The sequence below is a fragment of the Podarcis vaucheri genome (assembly GCF_965113315.1).
Source record: "Podarcis vaucheri genome assembly, chromosome: 9".
Taxonomy (NCBI): domain Eukaryota; kingdom Metazoa; phylum Chordata; class Lepidosauria; order Squamata; family Lacertidae; genus Podarcis; species Podarcis vaucheri.
In genome coordinates this window covers 78,216,208-78,229,882 of record NC_138767.1, presented here as the reverse complement: position 1 = coordinate 78,229,882, position 13,675 = coordinate 78,216,208, and the positions used below count along the sequence as shown (strand labels likewise).

The 13,675-nt window shown below is 43.6% G+C and overlaps 1 protein-coding gene across 1 annotated transcript in view; it reads left to right on the top strand.

Moving 5' to 3' along the window:
- Positions 1–9,554, top strand: part of CPZ (carboxypeptidase Z) — a 33,002-nt gene extending 23,448 nt beyond the window's left edge. The window contains exons 9-11 of the mRNA XM_082238552.1: positions 1,778–1,917; positions 7,784–7,883; positions 9,001–9,554. Of these exons, the coding sequence (XP_082094678.1) occupies positions 1,778–1,917; positions 7,784–7,883; positions 9,001–9,365 (605 nt within the window). The 3' untranslated portion in view covers positions 9,366–9,554. The remainder of the gene's footprint in view (positions 1–1,777; positions 1,918–7,783; positions 7,884–9,000) is intronic.
- The last annotated feature ends 4,121 nt before the right edge of the window (positions 9,555–13,675 follow it).

Below are 13,675 nucleotides of genomic sequence, written 5' to 3'. Positions count from 1 at the left end.
CAATGTTTATATCCTGCCTCTTTTCTATAAAGAGATCCAAGGTGGCTTATGGATAAAACAGAAACAGCTGAAAGCATAGAAAAAATTAAAATTAAAAGCAATGAAACACTGATTATTATTTAAAACAGTGATTTTTTCAGGGGGTACTTGAGGGTACACAGTACTGGCACCTTGTTGTTGTTGTTGTTAAAAAGTGTGACGCTTACTGTAACAGCTTCATAGTGAGTACTGGCACCTATTTCTCTAGAAAACAAAGCACTGATTAAACACACAGACATATAAACACACACATATAAAAGATATATTAAAACATACAGATAATAACAACAAGAACATCACAACACCAGCCCTTTCCTTAAAAACAGTCAGGCAGAAATGGCAGGCTGTGCTGTATTTTTCACGCACAGATATTTATCTGCATGTGCACTAGAGACAAAGTGCATCCGTGCACCCTCCTAAGAGCTCTAATCTTGACGAGGGAGCCAAGCACTGAAGACTGACTACTCCAGCCATTCACCCTAACAAAAACGTAGCATGGCATCCCTAAGGGGAGAATGCTTTGCCAGGGACAGGAGCCAGACAATAGGCTCTTTCTCTGGCTGATACTGTGCGTGAATGGGAAGGTTTCTGAGGAATCGTTGTTCTTCAGGCATCTGTTTCCAGAACGGCTAATGAGACAAGCGAAAAGTGCGAGTGAACCAGGCGATTTCAAGCTACACTGGATCCACCTCCCATGTGGAGACATGACTATCTGAATAGGGAACTGGGCATTTGGAATGGACTGAAGAAGTCCTAGTGGAGCCCGGAAGTGGTCTCTCCCCCACCCTCAGTGAGACCTCCTGTGTACCAGGAAGCGGTGAGACTGCTACCCACCTGGCACAGAGATAACCACAGTGGGTTGTGGGATCTATTCCAGATGATACAAATCCATTCCAGAGTTTTGGCAGAAGAGAATGAACTCACAGAGGTATAGAATGATAGAGTTGGAAGGGACCCCAAGGGTCATCTAGTCCAACCCCCTGCAATGGAGGAATCTCAACTAAAGTGTCCATGGCAGATGGCCATAATTCCTCCCAAATTTTTCAGAGTTGAACTCCAAATCCCTACTTAAGTCATATTCACATTTCACATGACTATATGAATCTACATTGATTAGAATGTGATTCTGTTCCAAAAATAATCTCCCATTTTCTGTTCCACATTCACACAATGCGGCAGCTAGACTGGTGACTGGGAGTGGCCACCATGACCATATAACACTGGTCCTGAAAGATCTTCATTGGCTCCCAGTATGTTTCCGAGCACAATTCAAAGTGTTGGTGCTGACCTTGAAAGCCCTAAACGGCCTCGGTCCAGTATACCTGAAGGAGTGCCTCCACCCCCATCGTTCTGCCCAGACACTGAGATCCAGCAGGGAACCAGGCAGAGGGCCTTCTCGGTGGTGGCGCCTGCCCTGTGGAATGCCCCCCCCCCAGCAGATGTCAAGGCAATAAACAACTATTTTACTTTTAAAAGAGGCGGCCCTGTTTAGGGAAGTTTTTAATGTCTGATGCTGTATTGTATTTAATATTCAGTTGGAAGCCGCCCAGAGTGGCTGGGGAAACCCAGCCAGATGGGCGGGCTATAAATAATAAATTGTTGTTGTTGTTGTTGTTGTTGTTTGTTATTGTTATTATAGAACTAAACCCTGGGAGGCTCCAAGTTGCTTTAGTGTCGTATCAAAATGCCCCCATCAAATACCATCACTGATGAACCTTCCAATCTTCCTCTTTTCAAGGAATGGCAGATTTTAACTACCTTCACACAAACTGTTTCGAAGTTACGGTGGAGCTTGGTTGCGAGAAGTTTCCCCTGGAAGAAGAACTGTATTCACTCTGGCAGCAAAACAAAGAAGCTCTTCTGAAGTTCATAGAAATGGTAGAGTTTCTTCTGACTTCTTTCTTTCTCCTTCCTTTTACTGAGCTGCTCACCAAGGATGGTTTGTGACACGATTTGACTCAAGGGACCCAGCTGCCTTTTCCACAAATGGGCTGCAAGTAGCAGTCCACAGATAACTCTGATGTAACTTCCTCCCTTATTTGAGATTATAGCTGAAGACCGAGGGCAAGCAGTGTCCAAATTCCTGCTGTCAAGCCAGTTACGTGTGCTCATTTTTCATTCTGTTCATCCTGGGCAGGGCCGGCCTGTCCATGAAGCAGACTGAGGCAGCTGCCTCAGGTAGCGGAATCCAAGGGGCACCGCCATGAGCCCCCATCGCCGCCGCTGCCAGAGAAGTGAGGAGAAGCAGTTGCGCTCTACAGTTCTTTGATTCTAATGTGTAGTGCAGACAGTGTTTTTTTCTGGGTGTGCTAAAAGGGTATGCAGTGCAGGTACCTTTTTCTAGAAGAAAAGCACTGAATTCAAATATCATTTTTACAAAATAAAAAATTCCTTCCAGTAGCACCTTAGGTACCCCTGCCCGTACGGGCCAGTCTTGACAGACTCTAGGGTTGTGCGCTCATCTCACTCTATAGGCCGGGAGCCAGCGCTGTCCGCAGACACTTCCGGGTCACGTGGCCAGTGTGACATTGCTGCTCTGGCGAGCCAGCACCAGTGCCGCACATGGAAACGCCGTTTACCTTCCCGCTATAAAGCGGTACCTATTTACCGTATTTTTCGCTCTATAACACGCAGATTTTTTCTCCTAAAAAGGAAGGGGAAATGTCTGTGCGTGTTATGGAGCGAATGTGTGGTCCCTGGAGCCGAAAAATAAGGCAAAAATCAAACCGCGCTTCAGGGAGAAGGGAGCTCCGTGAGAGAGGAAGCTGTTGCTTTCCTGCATTCTGCCTCAGGGTCTTACTGCCCGCCCTCTCTGTTTCGTTACTGTGTTTGCTCAAACGGAACAAAGAGCAGGGAAAGCCCCTCCCCTCCAGGCAAGAAGAGGGGAAAGCAGAGCGTCCGTCCTTCTATCCTCTCCCTGCTCCGGAGGAACAATGTTTGTGAAGGGAAGAGAGATTACAGGTTCGGCTTAAAATTCTGATTTGACTTCCTGCTTTTTGTTTTTGGAGACACACAGCATTCAAATATGCTTTCTTCCATTTAAAGAGGGAGAGAGAGAGCACACGCTGGCTGGCTTGTGTGGGTGGGTGGGGGGAAACTTTTGCCTTCCTTTCCTCACGTTATAGCCCTCTCCTGCATTCTTAGCCTTCTGTGTTTTTCCTTCCCTCCCCACTTAAAATGTGGTTACAAAGCATGGATCCACATGGATCCTCAGGATCTTTGCATTGGGTCAGCCAAAATTCCCCATCAGAGCACATAGCATGTCCATGACTACAGCCTGTCCCCCCCAAAAAAAATCACGCACCCACTGTTGCCTGGGGCTGCAATGGTGCAAAAACGTGGTTAAAAAGTATGGGTCCACATGGATCCTCAGGATCTTTGCATTGGGTCAGCCAAAATTCACCATCAGAGCACATAGCATGTCCATGGCTACAGCCTGCCCCCCCCCAAAAAAAATCACGCACCCACTGTTGCCTGGGGCTGCAATGGTGCAAAAACGTGGTTACAAAGCATGGATCCACAGGGATTCTCAGGATTTTTGCATTGGGTCACCCCAAATTCACCATCAGATCACATGTCTGTGGCCACAGCATGAAGCACAAAAATGATACGTCCACTGTTTCATTCAGAATATTTTTTCCCTTGTTTTCCTCCTCTAAAAACGATGTGCGTGTTATGGTCAGGTGCGTGTTATAGAGCGAAAAATACGGTATCTACTTGCACTTAAGAGTGCTTTCGAACTGCTAGGTGGGCAGGAGCTGGGACCGAAAGACGGGAGCTCACCCCGCTGCTGGGATTCAAACCGCCGACCATACGATCGGCAAGTCCTAGGCCCTGTGGTTTTACCCACAGCGCCACCCGTGGCCCATAGTAGCACCTTAGAGACCAACTAAGTTAGTTCTTGGTATGAGCTTTCGTGTGCATGCACACTTCTTCAGATACACTGAAACAGAAGTTGCCAGATCCTTCTATATAGTGAGAAGGTGGGGAGGGGTATTACTCAGAAGGGTGGTGGGAATGGGAGATTGGCAGATAGCTGAGATAAGCCTGTTGACGACTCTTAACGACTGCAATAGGTCTTACAGGAAAAGGCAAGGGGTGAGAAGGCGAAAAATGGCTTAGTCATGTATAATGAGATAAGAATCCAATGTCTTTGTTCAGACCAGGTCTCTCCATGGTTTTAAGTTTGGTAATGAGTTGCAATTCAGCAGCTTCTCTTTCCAGTCTATTTCTGAAATTCCTTTGTAGTAAAACAGCTACTTTGAGATATTGTATAGAATGTCCTGGGAAAATGTCCTGGGAGATCATTTTTACAGTCATTCTTGTACAGGGCACTTCAGAACAGACCTTCTTGAAACCCTTATTGGGGAGGCTGCAGCTTATGTTTTTGAAGCAAATGCTATCTTAGATCAGTGGCCTGGCAAGTCTACCAGAACAATAAGTGGCTGCAAAATTAGGAGCAACAAGACATCCCTTACCAGGTCATTAGCAGGTATCTGTTGTGTATTGTTCTGAGGAGCCTGGTCATAATAGGGATTTAAAGTAGTTAGGAATATGCCCGTTTCCCTTCACGGGCATTAAGTTCCTCCTCATTAAGCATCCCTGTTTTATTTGCAGTATCATCTTTCAATACAAAGTCCAGTCCAGACCCATAAATTTATTTTTATTTTACAGCTGATCTGCTTTAGAGAATCCAAATGGGACTCACTCGAGACAAAAGGGCCTACGAATAAATGAGCCCCTAATAGAGATGACTGAGTCAAGTCACTTTGTGTTTAGCCATAGGCCATTGTAACAAAACACTGACCTCACCCAGTAAAGTCTGGGAAGCACTGGAGGAAGAACAGGAGTGCGGAGGGAGCGACCCACCCCCGGTGCCACTATTCCGGTAGGGTGCTGTCACAGCGGGCCCCCTGGACACGTGCCACGCAGCCCCCCACGCCCCAGGAGCCATGCCCCCAGAACACGCACCACACCCTCACGGGTGGCGTGTCACACCTCTGCGGATGGCGTGCTATGCCCCCGGGATGCGCATCATGCCCCTGGGGCGCTAGCTAATGTCCCCGCCTGCTCTCCACCCCTAGTAGCAGAGCATGCAGCTTCGCCACTGCTGGGAGGAGCCCTGAATATAGCACTTAGGGAAGCAATAAACCAAGGAAATTTCCTGAACAACCAAGGGTCCTCTCAGTCAAAACTTTTGCCTCATTCTGCCCCCGCTCCCCAGTCATCGCAAAAAGGGCCACTCTGTGCATGATAGATAAATCTTCACATGATAATCAATCCTAAAAATTCCTGGGCTCAACCACCTTTTTCAAGTTCAGTGGATGGTATTGTGCCATATCATAAAGTTTCACCTGAAACAGAAATGTAGATTGATGGATCTCGCAGCAATAGATGGAAATCCACTCTCTGCTCTGTGGCAACCCCTCAGGGGAAAGCCTTACTCACCAACATCTCTTCTTCGTTCAATAAGCAGCAATTAACTTCATAGCGAAGTAAAAATTAGAAACATGAGCTATTTACAAAAATGTTTCATACTCGAAATATTTTGAAGCCAACAACCAAACACAGTTACTATTTTTTTAAGTACACAATTTTTAATAAAACCATGGAAGATTGGGGGAGGATGATTAACTAATGAATTTGTAACATTGAAGAAGTTGCACCCATCATCAAAACCTGATGAAAAGTCAGTTAATTCTGTCCCGCACCTTTCCGTCTTCACATCTACTTCATGTCAAGAAGATGGAGAAACATGGACATGATTGGAATACGCTCTCTCTTGCAGACAACAGCCCAGGCCCAAGCAGCAACTTTATTTGTAGTTTCAAACAAGGTTGATGGGGCTGATCAGTTGGTTTTACTCAGTCCTGGGTTGAATATACATTCCTCTGCAGGCCTGACAAAGTCACTCTAGAGTGCCTGCTGTGGCTGCAGACACCAGTGTGGGAGAGACATGTTTTTGTTTTTTTTATATAATATTTAATTGCAGATTTTAAACAAAAGAAAATCACCAAACATATACAATACCTTCACCAAAGAATAACAGACAAAAGAAACATAAGTAAACAAAGACATAAACATAGAATAAAAAAGATCACAGTCGTTCATACATCATTTTTTCATGACTATTTGGACTTCCTCACATCTCCCTTTCCTGTGTTCTCCATAATAAAGTTATAAACAGCAATTTATTACCTTATTTCAGTTCTTATTTTGTAATTCTCATATATTATGTCTCAAACTTTAAGCGTTTTTATCAAATACTTAACTGCTTGGTTTAAACATAACATTACTTCAAGTTTCATCTTTATCATTAAATTCCACTTATTCTCATATATCTTTCAACTAAATTGCTGATGCCATGTTACTTCCTTTCGTGCATTTTCTTAGCATTCATACAGCTTATAATGTTTTTGTAAATAGTCTTTGAACTTTTTCCAGTCCTCTGGGAGAGACATGTTTTGTTGCAGCTGGAGCAGATGAAACATCCAGAAGTGTTGCTACAGGTGCATGATGGCATTTCTTCACGCCTCCCAGAGGTCATTCCTCCTCTGGTCACTGCACAACATGAGTGTCAGTCTCTAGGCACTGTGGTCGTCTGCAAGGCATTCCCACATGGTGGGGGTGATGTTGCCAACCTTCATGTCACGTTTGCAGACATCTCTGCCTTCTTCTTTGGCAATCCCCCGTAGCCGAGTAAGATTGTCTTCCATAAACACGGTTTTAACAATGAGTCCGTAAGTGACTGTGGAGGCCAATTCTGGATCCACACATCCTTCCGCAAGTGGGGACATAGGCTTCTGGGCAGGAGTAACACAGAGTTGGTCTGCCAATGGGCCTGGTGTCTGAAGCCAGCTCCCTGCAGATCACATCCTATCATCTTCCATTCTGTGGATATGACCAAGCCAGTGTAGACGTCGCCGAGACAGAAGGGTGAACATACGGGGAATGTGGCCTCAAGAGAGCACATCTTTAAGGCTCTGTCCTGCCATGTAATGCCCAAAATCTTCTAGACGCAGTGCATGAGATGTCACTCCTAGCAGTTGTAAGTTGCCTACATATAGCAGCATGTTCAACACACAAGCCTGGTTGACCTTCATCTTGTTATTGGATATAGGCATCACATTCTGCCATACCCTTTTGGAGAGGTGAGCCATTACCATAGCTGCCTTGCCAATATGCTTGTCCAGCAGTTGGTTATGATGGAGCCTATGTAGACAAAATTGTCTACCGTGTGCGGTCAACAGTGCTGATGTGTGGGGTCCTGGCGATGTCCTGACCCAGGATGTTGGTCTTTGCCAGGCTGGTGGTAAGGCTGAACTCCCCAAAGACTTGGGGAAATGGTTGATGAGTCTCTGTAGAGCTTCCTCAGAGAGCGCTGTCAAGGCTGTGTCATTTGCAAACAAGACCTCTTGGATAAGGACTTTTGTCTTGGTGTGGGTCATGACTGTTTGAACAGACCCCCGTCACTCCTCAAATGAAAGTCCACACTGTCTTCAGTTGAGCTGAAGGCAAAAGAGAGCAGCAGGGAGAAGAATATGTTAAAGAGAGCTGGGATGAGAACACAACCCTGTTTCACACCATACAATTAAAATCATAAAATAAAAACCGCAAACAACCACAGAGGTAAAATGCCATTAAACTCTCACTACACATTCAGATTTTAATGGGGCTAGTGAGGAATAGATACAATAAGTTACTCTATTACCACCTGTTAAAATTGCTGTCTCTTTCTTTGTAGGCTCATCGTGGAATAAAAGGAATTGTATCTGACAAATTTGGAAACCCGATAAAGAATGCCCGAATTTCAGTCAAAGGCATCCGTCATGATACACTTGCAGGTAATAGAGTTCGATGGAGAAACAAATTAAAGCCTGAAACTGGGAGGTGGGATTCATCTGAATATCACAATATAATTTTTTCATTTCAAATACAGTAATATTTTATTAATTGATTCACTTATGCAACAACTTCTTTACCTTCAAGTCAATTTACAAAATCCAAAAGCAATAAAATGACTCGGACATTAATTGTAACTAATAAATTAAACTATCAAAATACAGTACTTCCTCGGTTTATGAACTTAATCCATTCTGGAAATCCGTTCTTAAACCGAAACTGTTCTTAAACTGAGGCATGCTTTCCCTAATGGGGCCTCCCACCACCGGTGCCCTTCCACCGTTCAGCTTCCATTCTTAGACCAAGGTAAAGTTCGCAAACCGGGACACTACTTCTGGTTTTGTGGAGTTCATAAACCAAATAGTTCATAAACAGGGCTGTTCTTAAACCGAGGTACCACTGTATCAAAGGAAAGATCAAAACAAGGGAAAAGCCAATGTGATGCTCTCCAGATGTTGGATTGCAGTTCCCATCAGCTCTGACCATCGGCCATGCTGACTAGGGCCGATGGAAATTGTGGTCGCTTCAGGCAGTGGAATCTGTGGGGGGGGGGCTCCATCTGCCCCTGCCACCACAGCAGAACTCACAGAACTCTTGTGGAAGTCTTGACACCAGTAGGTGAAACTTTGGGGTGGCAAAGTAGGATGGGCTGCCCCTGATTGTAGGGCAACAACATTTTGGGGGCCACATGTTCCCCAGGCCTGTGTGAGAATAACATGGAAAGAAGCATCCCTGTCTGTGGTTCTCCAGTCTTGGTCTCAAACTGCTATAAAGGTTTAATAGTGACAGGAAAGTTAAACGAGCATGGTTTCAAACTAGAACTGAGATATGAATTTCAACAGGGACAAATATAAGATTCTGCACTTAGGCAGGAAGAACCAGAGTGGGGGCTTAAAGCTGGGTCCCCTCCGTCCTAGTCTACGACTACATTATACCATCTCCAGAGCATCTCACTTTCAATAAATCCTATACTACTGAAATGGACCAATGAATATGCATATGTGGAAGTATCATTCTATAATGTTTGAAAATTTAAAACAAGACATTTGTTTCCTTTAGCTGCCGGCGGAGACTACTGGAGACTGCTGCCTCCTGGTACATACGTTGTCAGTGCTCAAGCTCGCGGCTACAGTAAAGTCCTGAAGAAAGTGACTTTGCCTGCCAAGATGACCAAGGCTGGACGGGTGGACTTTGTCTTGCGACCCCTCCTTAGTAAGCCCCCTCGAATTGGCCATGGGGCCATGGGCACAGCATATGAGCGTTATGACCCACTGGAACACTTTGACCCTCATGCTCAACATGCCCAACCGGAACCAAGAGATGATGGAGGGCAGTCTGTCCAGCCGAGAGAAAAACCCTGGTGGTGGTCTTACTTCAGCTCTCTTGATCAACACAAACCTTTGTGGCTGCTTAAACATCACTAAACTGTTCCATGTCGCACTCTTCATCTGAGCACACTAGCAGTAAATTGCATTTCCAGCTCTACTTTTGATGATAACAGAAGTATTTGAATCCGATTCCATTGTGAATATAACATTGCCTTGCTTTCCCCCTCCCTGCATTTTCTTTACTTCAAAATACAAAGAAAATATTAAAATTAGTATGCTCTTAAAGCTGGATGTAGCGGTTAATATTCCCCAGTACTTTGCTTCCCTTGTGCCATTGTTGTTAATCATCAGATTTATTATTTATTAGGACCCTAAAGTACCTGAAGAGAAATCTTTCTGATCCTTTAATGCATTTTCATACATGTCTTAACACATTCATTACTGCAAGTGAAAACACCCTTTAGGAAAAATTGGAAAAGCCTTTTCTTCTATACACATTACTTCTACTTAACTTGGTACATTAATTTCCCCATCTGAAATGGTTTCTTAAAAAATATCACTTAACGTCTACATTGGTTTCCATGTAGGCTTTTGAAAAGTATGAAAGAAGAGATCCTCATTTAAGCCGGCAATGACTTAAATGGGGTAGCCGGATTCTTTCAGACTGAAAAGGACATCATGCTCTTGCTGAAACGAAGATTCAGCATGCGTTTCTCAAAAACAAGTCATGCTAGATGAATCTCCTTTCTTTTTTTGATAGAGTTAGAAGCTTGGTGGATCAGAGGAATGCTGTGGATGTAGCGTATCTTGATTTCAGAGAAGTCCCCAGTGATATTCTTTTGAAGAAGCTGGTAAAATGTGGGATGGACGAGGCAACTGTTAGGTGAGTTTGTAGCTGGTTGACTGACCGAGCCCAAAGAGTGCTTATGAATGGTTTCTCCATCCTCGGTTTTCTGAAGCTTTAATTTTGATGCCATTGTCTCCTCTTGTTATTTAATTCAGATGGAACTACTGAGGAAAGTGCTTCTGGTAGTTTTTGAGACCCACCAGCCGCCCGACAGTTTGTGTCAGAGCACATCAAACAAGGACAGGGAAGCAAATACTGGGAATAAGGATCCCAGATAGATACAGGAAGGAGCCAGGCCAGACCATGATTTCAGCTCAGTATCATTTAACTATTTGTGTTCTGGATAGGACAAGGTGTATTTGTGTTCACTCCTGACCGTGTCATCATGCGTCCTGAGGGAAGCAATTAAGATGCAAATATGGGGGGGGTGTATATGGAGGGGGATTTCCCTCTCACTAAACATTGCTGTTTTGAATGCTCAGGAAATGCAAATCCCCTGATGAAAGAAGCTTGAGAAAGGACATCTGGATGACATACAAGCCAGCTTCCTGAAAATAAAACCATATAATAAAGAAATGCAATGCAAACTTGCGCACACACCTCTCTGGCCAAGTGAGAAAATGCACAGAAACATTTGAACCTCTTCAAGTTGCAACAAAGCTGATGCGAGCACATATGGATGGGGTTTTCTCAGGCATGGAAGCAGACAGGTCAGCTAGAAGGGAGGGAGCAGGTCCATGTGGCCCCAACATGTGGCCTGCAGGGCCCAGAAGGAGGCACTCCAGGAAAGCCAAAGGCCATGAGAAGCTGGGGGTTGCCCCCTCCTGCTCCCAACACTCCCAGGCAAAGCAAGCTGCCCATCTTGAATAGATTAAGTTGGGATTTTTCTGAGAGGCAAACATGGAGAGCAGCAAAAGGAAAATCATAATAGGGTTTCACGTGCAAATAACGGTATAATGGTGTTGCCAAATGCAGATGTTATTACCAAGGGAGTTTTTTTTTTTTACTATATAATGTTGGACGAAATTAGGATAAAGGCAGAGATTCTACATGCACTTACCTGGAAGGTTCTGGGAATGACTGACTTGCATGCTTTCTAACTGGGCTCTAACTTAGAATCATAGAATCATAGAGTTGGAAGAGACCACAAGGGCCATCGAGTCCAACCCCCTGCCAAGCAGGAAGCACCATTAGAGCACTCCTGACATATGGTCGTCAAGCCTCTGCTTAAAGACCTCCAAAGTAGGACCACCACACTCCTTGGCAGCAAATTCCACTGTCAAACAGCTCTTACTGTCAGGAAGTTCTTCCTAATGTTTAGGTGGAATCTTCTTTCTTGTAGTTTGGATCCATTGCTCCGTGTCCGCTTCTCTGGAGCAGCAGAAAACAACATTTCTCCCTCCTCTATATGACATCTTTGAAGCTCAAAAGCCTCTCTCTCCCACCCCCGCCCCCACCTCCCAAGAAGAAAGGCATTTTCTTTGCATTTCTATTCAGTTCTATTAACCCACTTCTATTAACCATTTCTAAAATAAAAATAAGTTTAGGTTCCCGAATTGCAGCATATAAACCTTTCAGATTGGAAGCAAGCTTGTTTTGTTTTAGAAATTGTTACTCTGCTTTTCGTTATTCTTCTTCTTATTCTTCAAATCCTCAAAGCAGCCTTTATCATAGCAAATACAAATTGAGTAAAGCTAATGACCTGGGGAAAACTTTGCAATTCTTTGCCATCAATCATTGTTTTGTAGAAGCAGAGGGAAATCTTCTCATCTCATACTGAATGAACTTCAATGGAGCATTGATAATTTGTTTACTTTGCAATTATCTTCCATCAGTGGAGACAAATTGATTTGAACAATAAAATTTATGGCAAGTGCAGTACAAATGTCGTCCAAAACTGAAGAAAGACATAACTAGTTTCAATACCTGGGAGCACAAATTTACTCAGAAAATACATATCTTATTTGATAGTGCACTGCATTGTGTATTAGGACTAGGAGATTTGCATATAAGGTATATTTTGTACATTTAAGCAGTCTAAAGATTCAATTTTAGAACTTATTGTCAATGTAATTACTAATCCCTCACTGGTTTTTAGAGGTTCATTTTTTAAAAGAAGAAAATAATGTCAAGAAATATTTAAAGGAAGCAAAGTAATTGAATGGGCTTCCTTTTTTATATACCGGTAATATAATACTTTTGCTGGATAAAAGAAAATGAAGTTAACACATTGGATAATAATTGATAAAATATTATGAATAAAAAGCATCTCAAAATACATACCAACTAAAATGAGGTTTGCATATTAGAAAAGAGCAGAACAATCTTTTACGCACATTGCACTAGGACGCCTTAGGCTGTCTGTGGGTTTTACCCTGTTTTTGCATTTACTGGCTGTGTGTTTTTCCCTGCTCCTCATTGACTGTGCTGGACACAGCAGCCGTTCTGCTGGAACAGAAGAGATTGCAATGTATGCAAAATTATATTATGTTAATTACTGCATTTTCCCATGTATAAGACAATGGTTTTTTGCTTTAAAAAAAGTCAAAAATTGGGGGTTGTCTTATACATGGATGGGGAATGCATAGGGGTTAAAAAAACCCCCGCACTACTTCCCTTCCCATGGCTGCTGTGAAGAAGTTGCCAGAAACCCCGGAGTGCTGGAGATACTCCCGGGTGCCCAAATCTGGGTGCTCTTGGGTGTTGGTGGGGCACACTCTGCTGCTGGCCACACCCCCACTCACACCCCCACACACCCCAGTGTCCCAGGCACCAGCAGGGGTTGCTACGCCAGTGCCAGTGCTTTGAATAGTTAATAAAATATAAAAGTTGTTCTGTTTGATGTTTAAAATATTGATTCCTTAATTTTGGTTTCAAAAAAATAGGGGTTTTCTTACACATGGGGGCATCTTATACACGAAAAAATACAGTATAAGCATTACTAACCCTACTTGCCACCATGACCTTAATAATTGTGCTAAATAATGCACATCTTTCCTTCCCAAAAAGGAGAGCCCTGCAGGAGCAAACCAATGGCCCGTCAAGTTCTCACAGTGGCCAACCAGATGTCTCTTGGGAAGCCCAAAATCAGGACCTCAGCGAATCAGCACTCTCCCTCCCCCCTTGCGAGTCCTAATAACTAGCATCCAGAGACATATGTCTCAAAAGATGACACTAGGAAATTTACTATTTTATTTCTAATATTTGTATCCTATACAATTCACCGTTATTAAAATACAATTGCAAATATTGTACAATTTAATACATTAGCCCTGCAATCCTATATCCTCTGAGGCAATAGGAGAGATCTTCCTCTCCAAGGTCAGAAAGAGAGAGCCAAACTTAAAGAACTTTGGGCTCACTTTTCCAAACCCAGGTGGCATCAAATATGGCAGAACCTGAACAAACCATAGATGACGCAGGAGTAGCTTAGTAGCTTAGTAGCCATGCAAGTCTAGACTATGGGGGAGGCATGAATAATAAATTCAAGAGAATTGCCTTTTTACTACTTTAAATGTCAAAGGAATTTGGGGAAGTGTACTGTATTTAGAAATAAAAC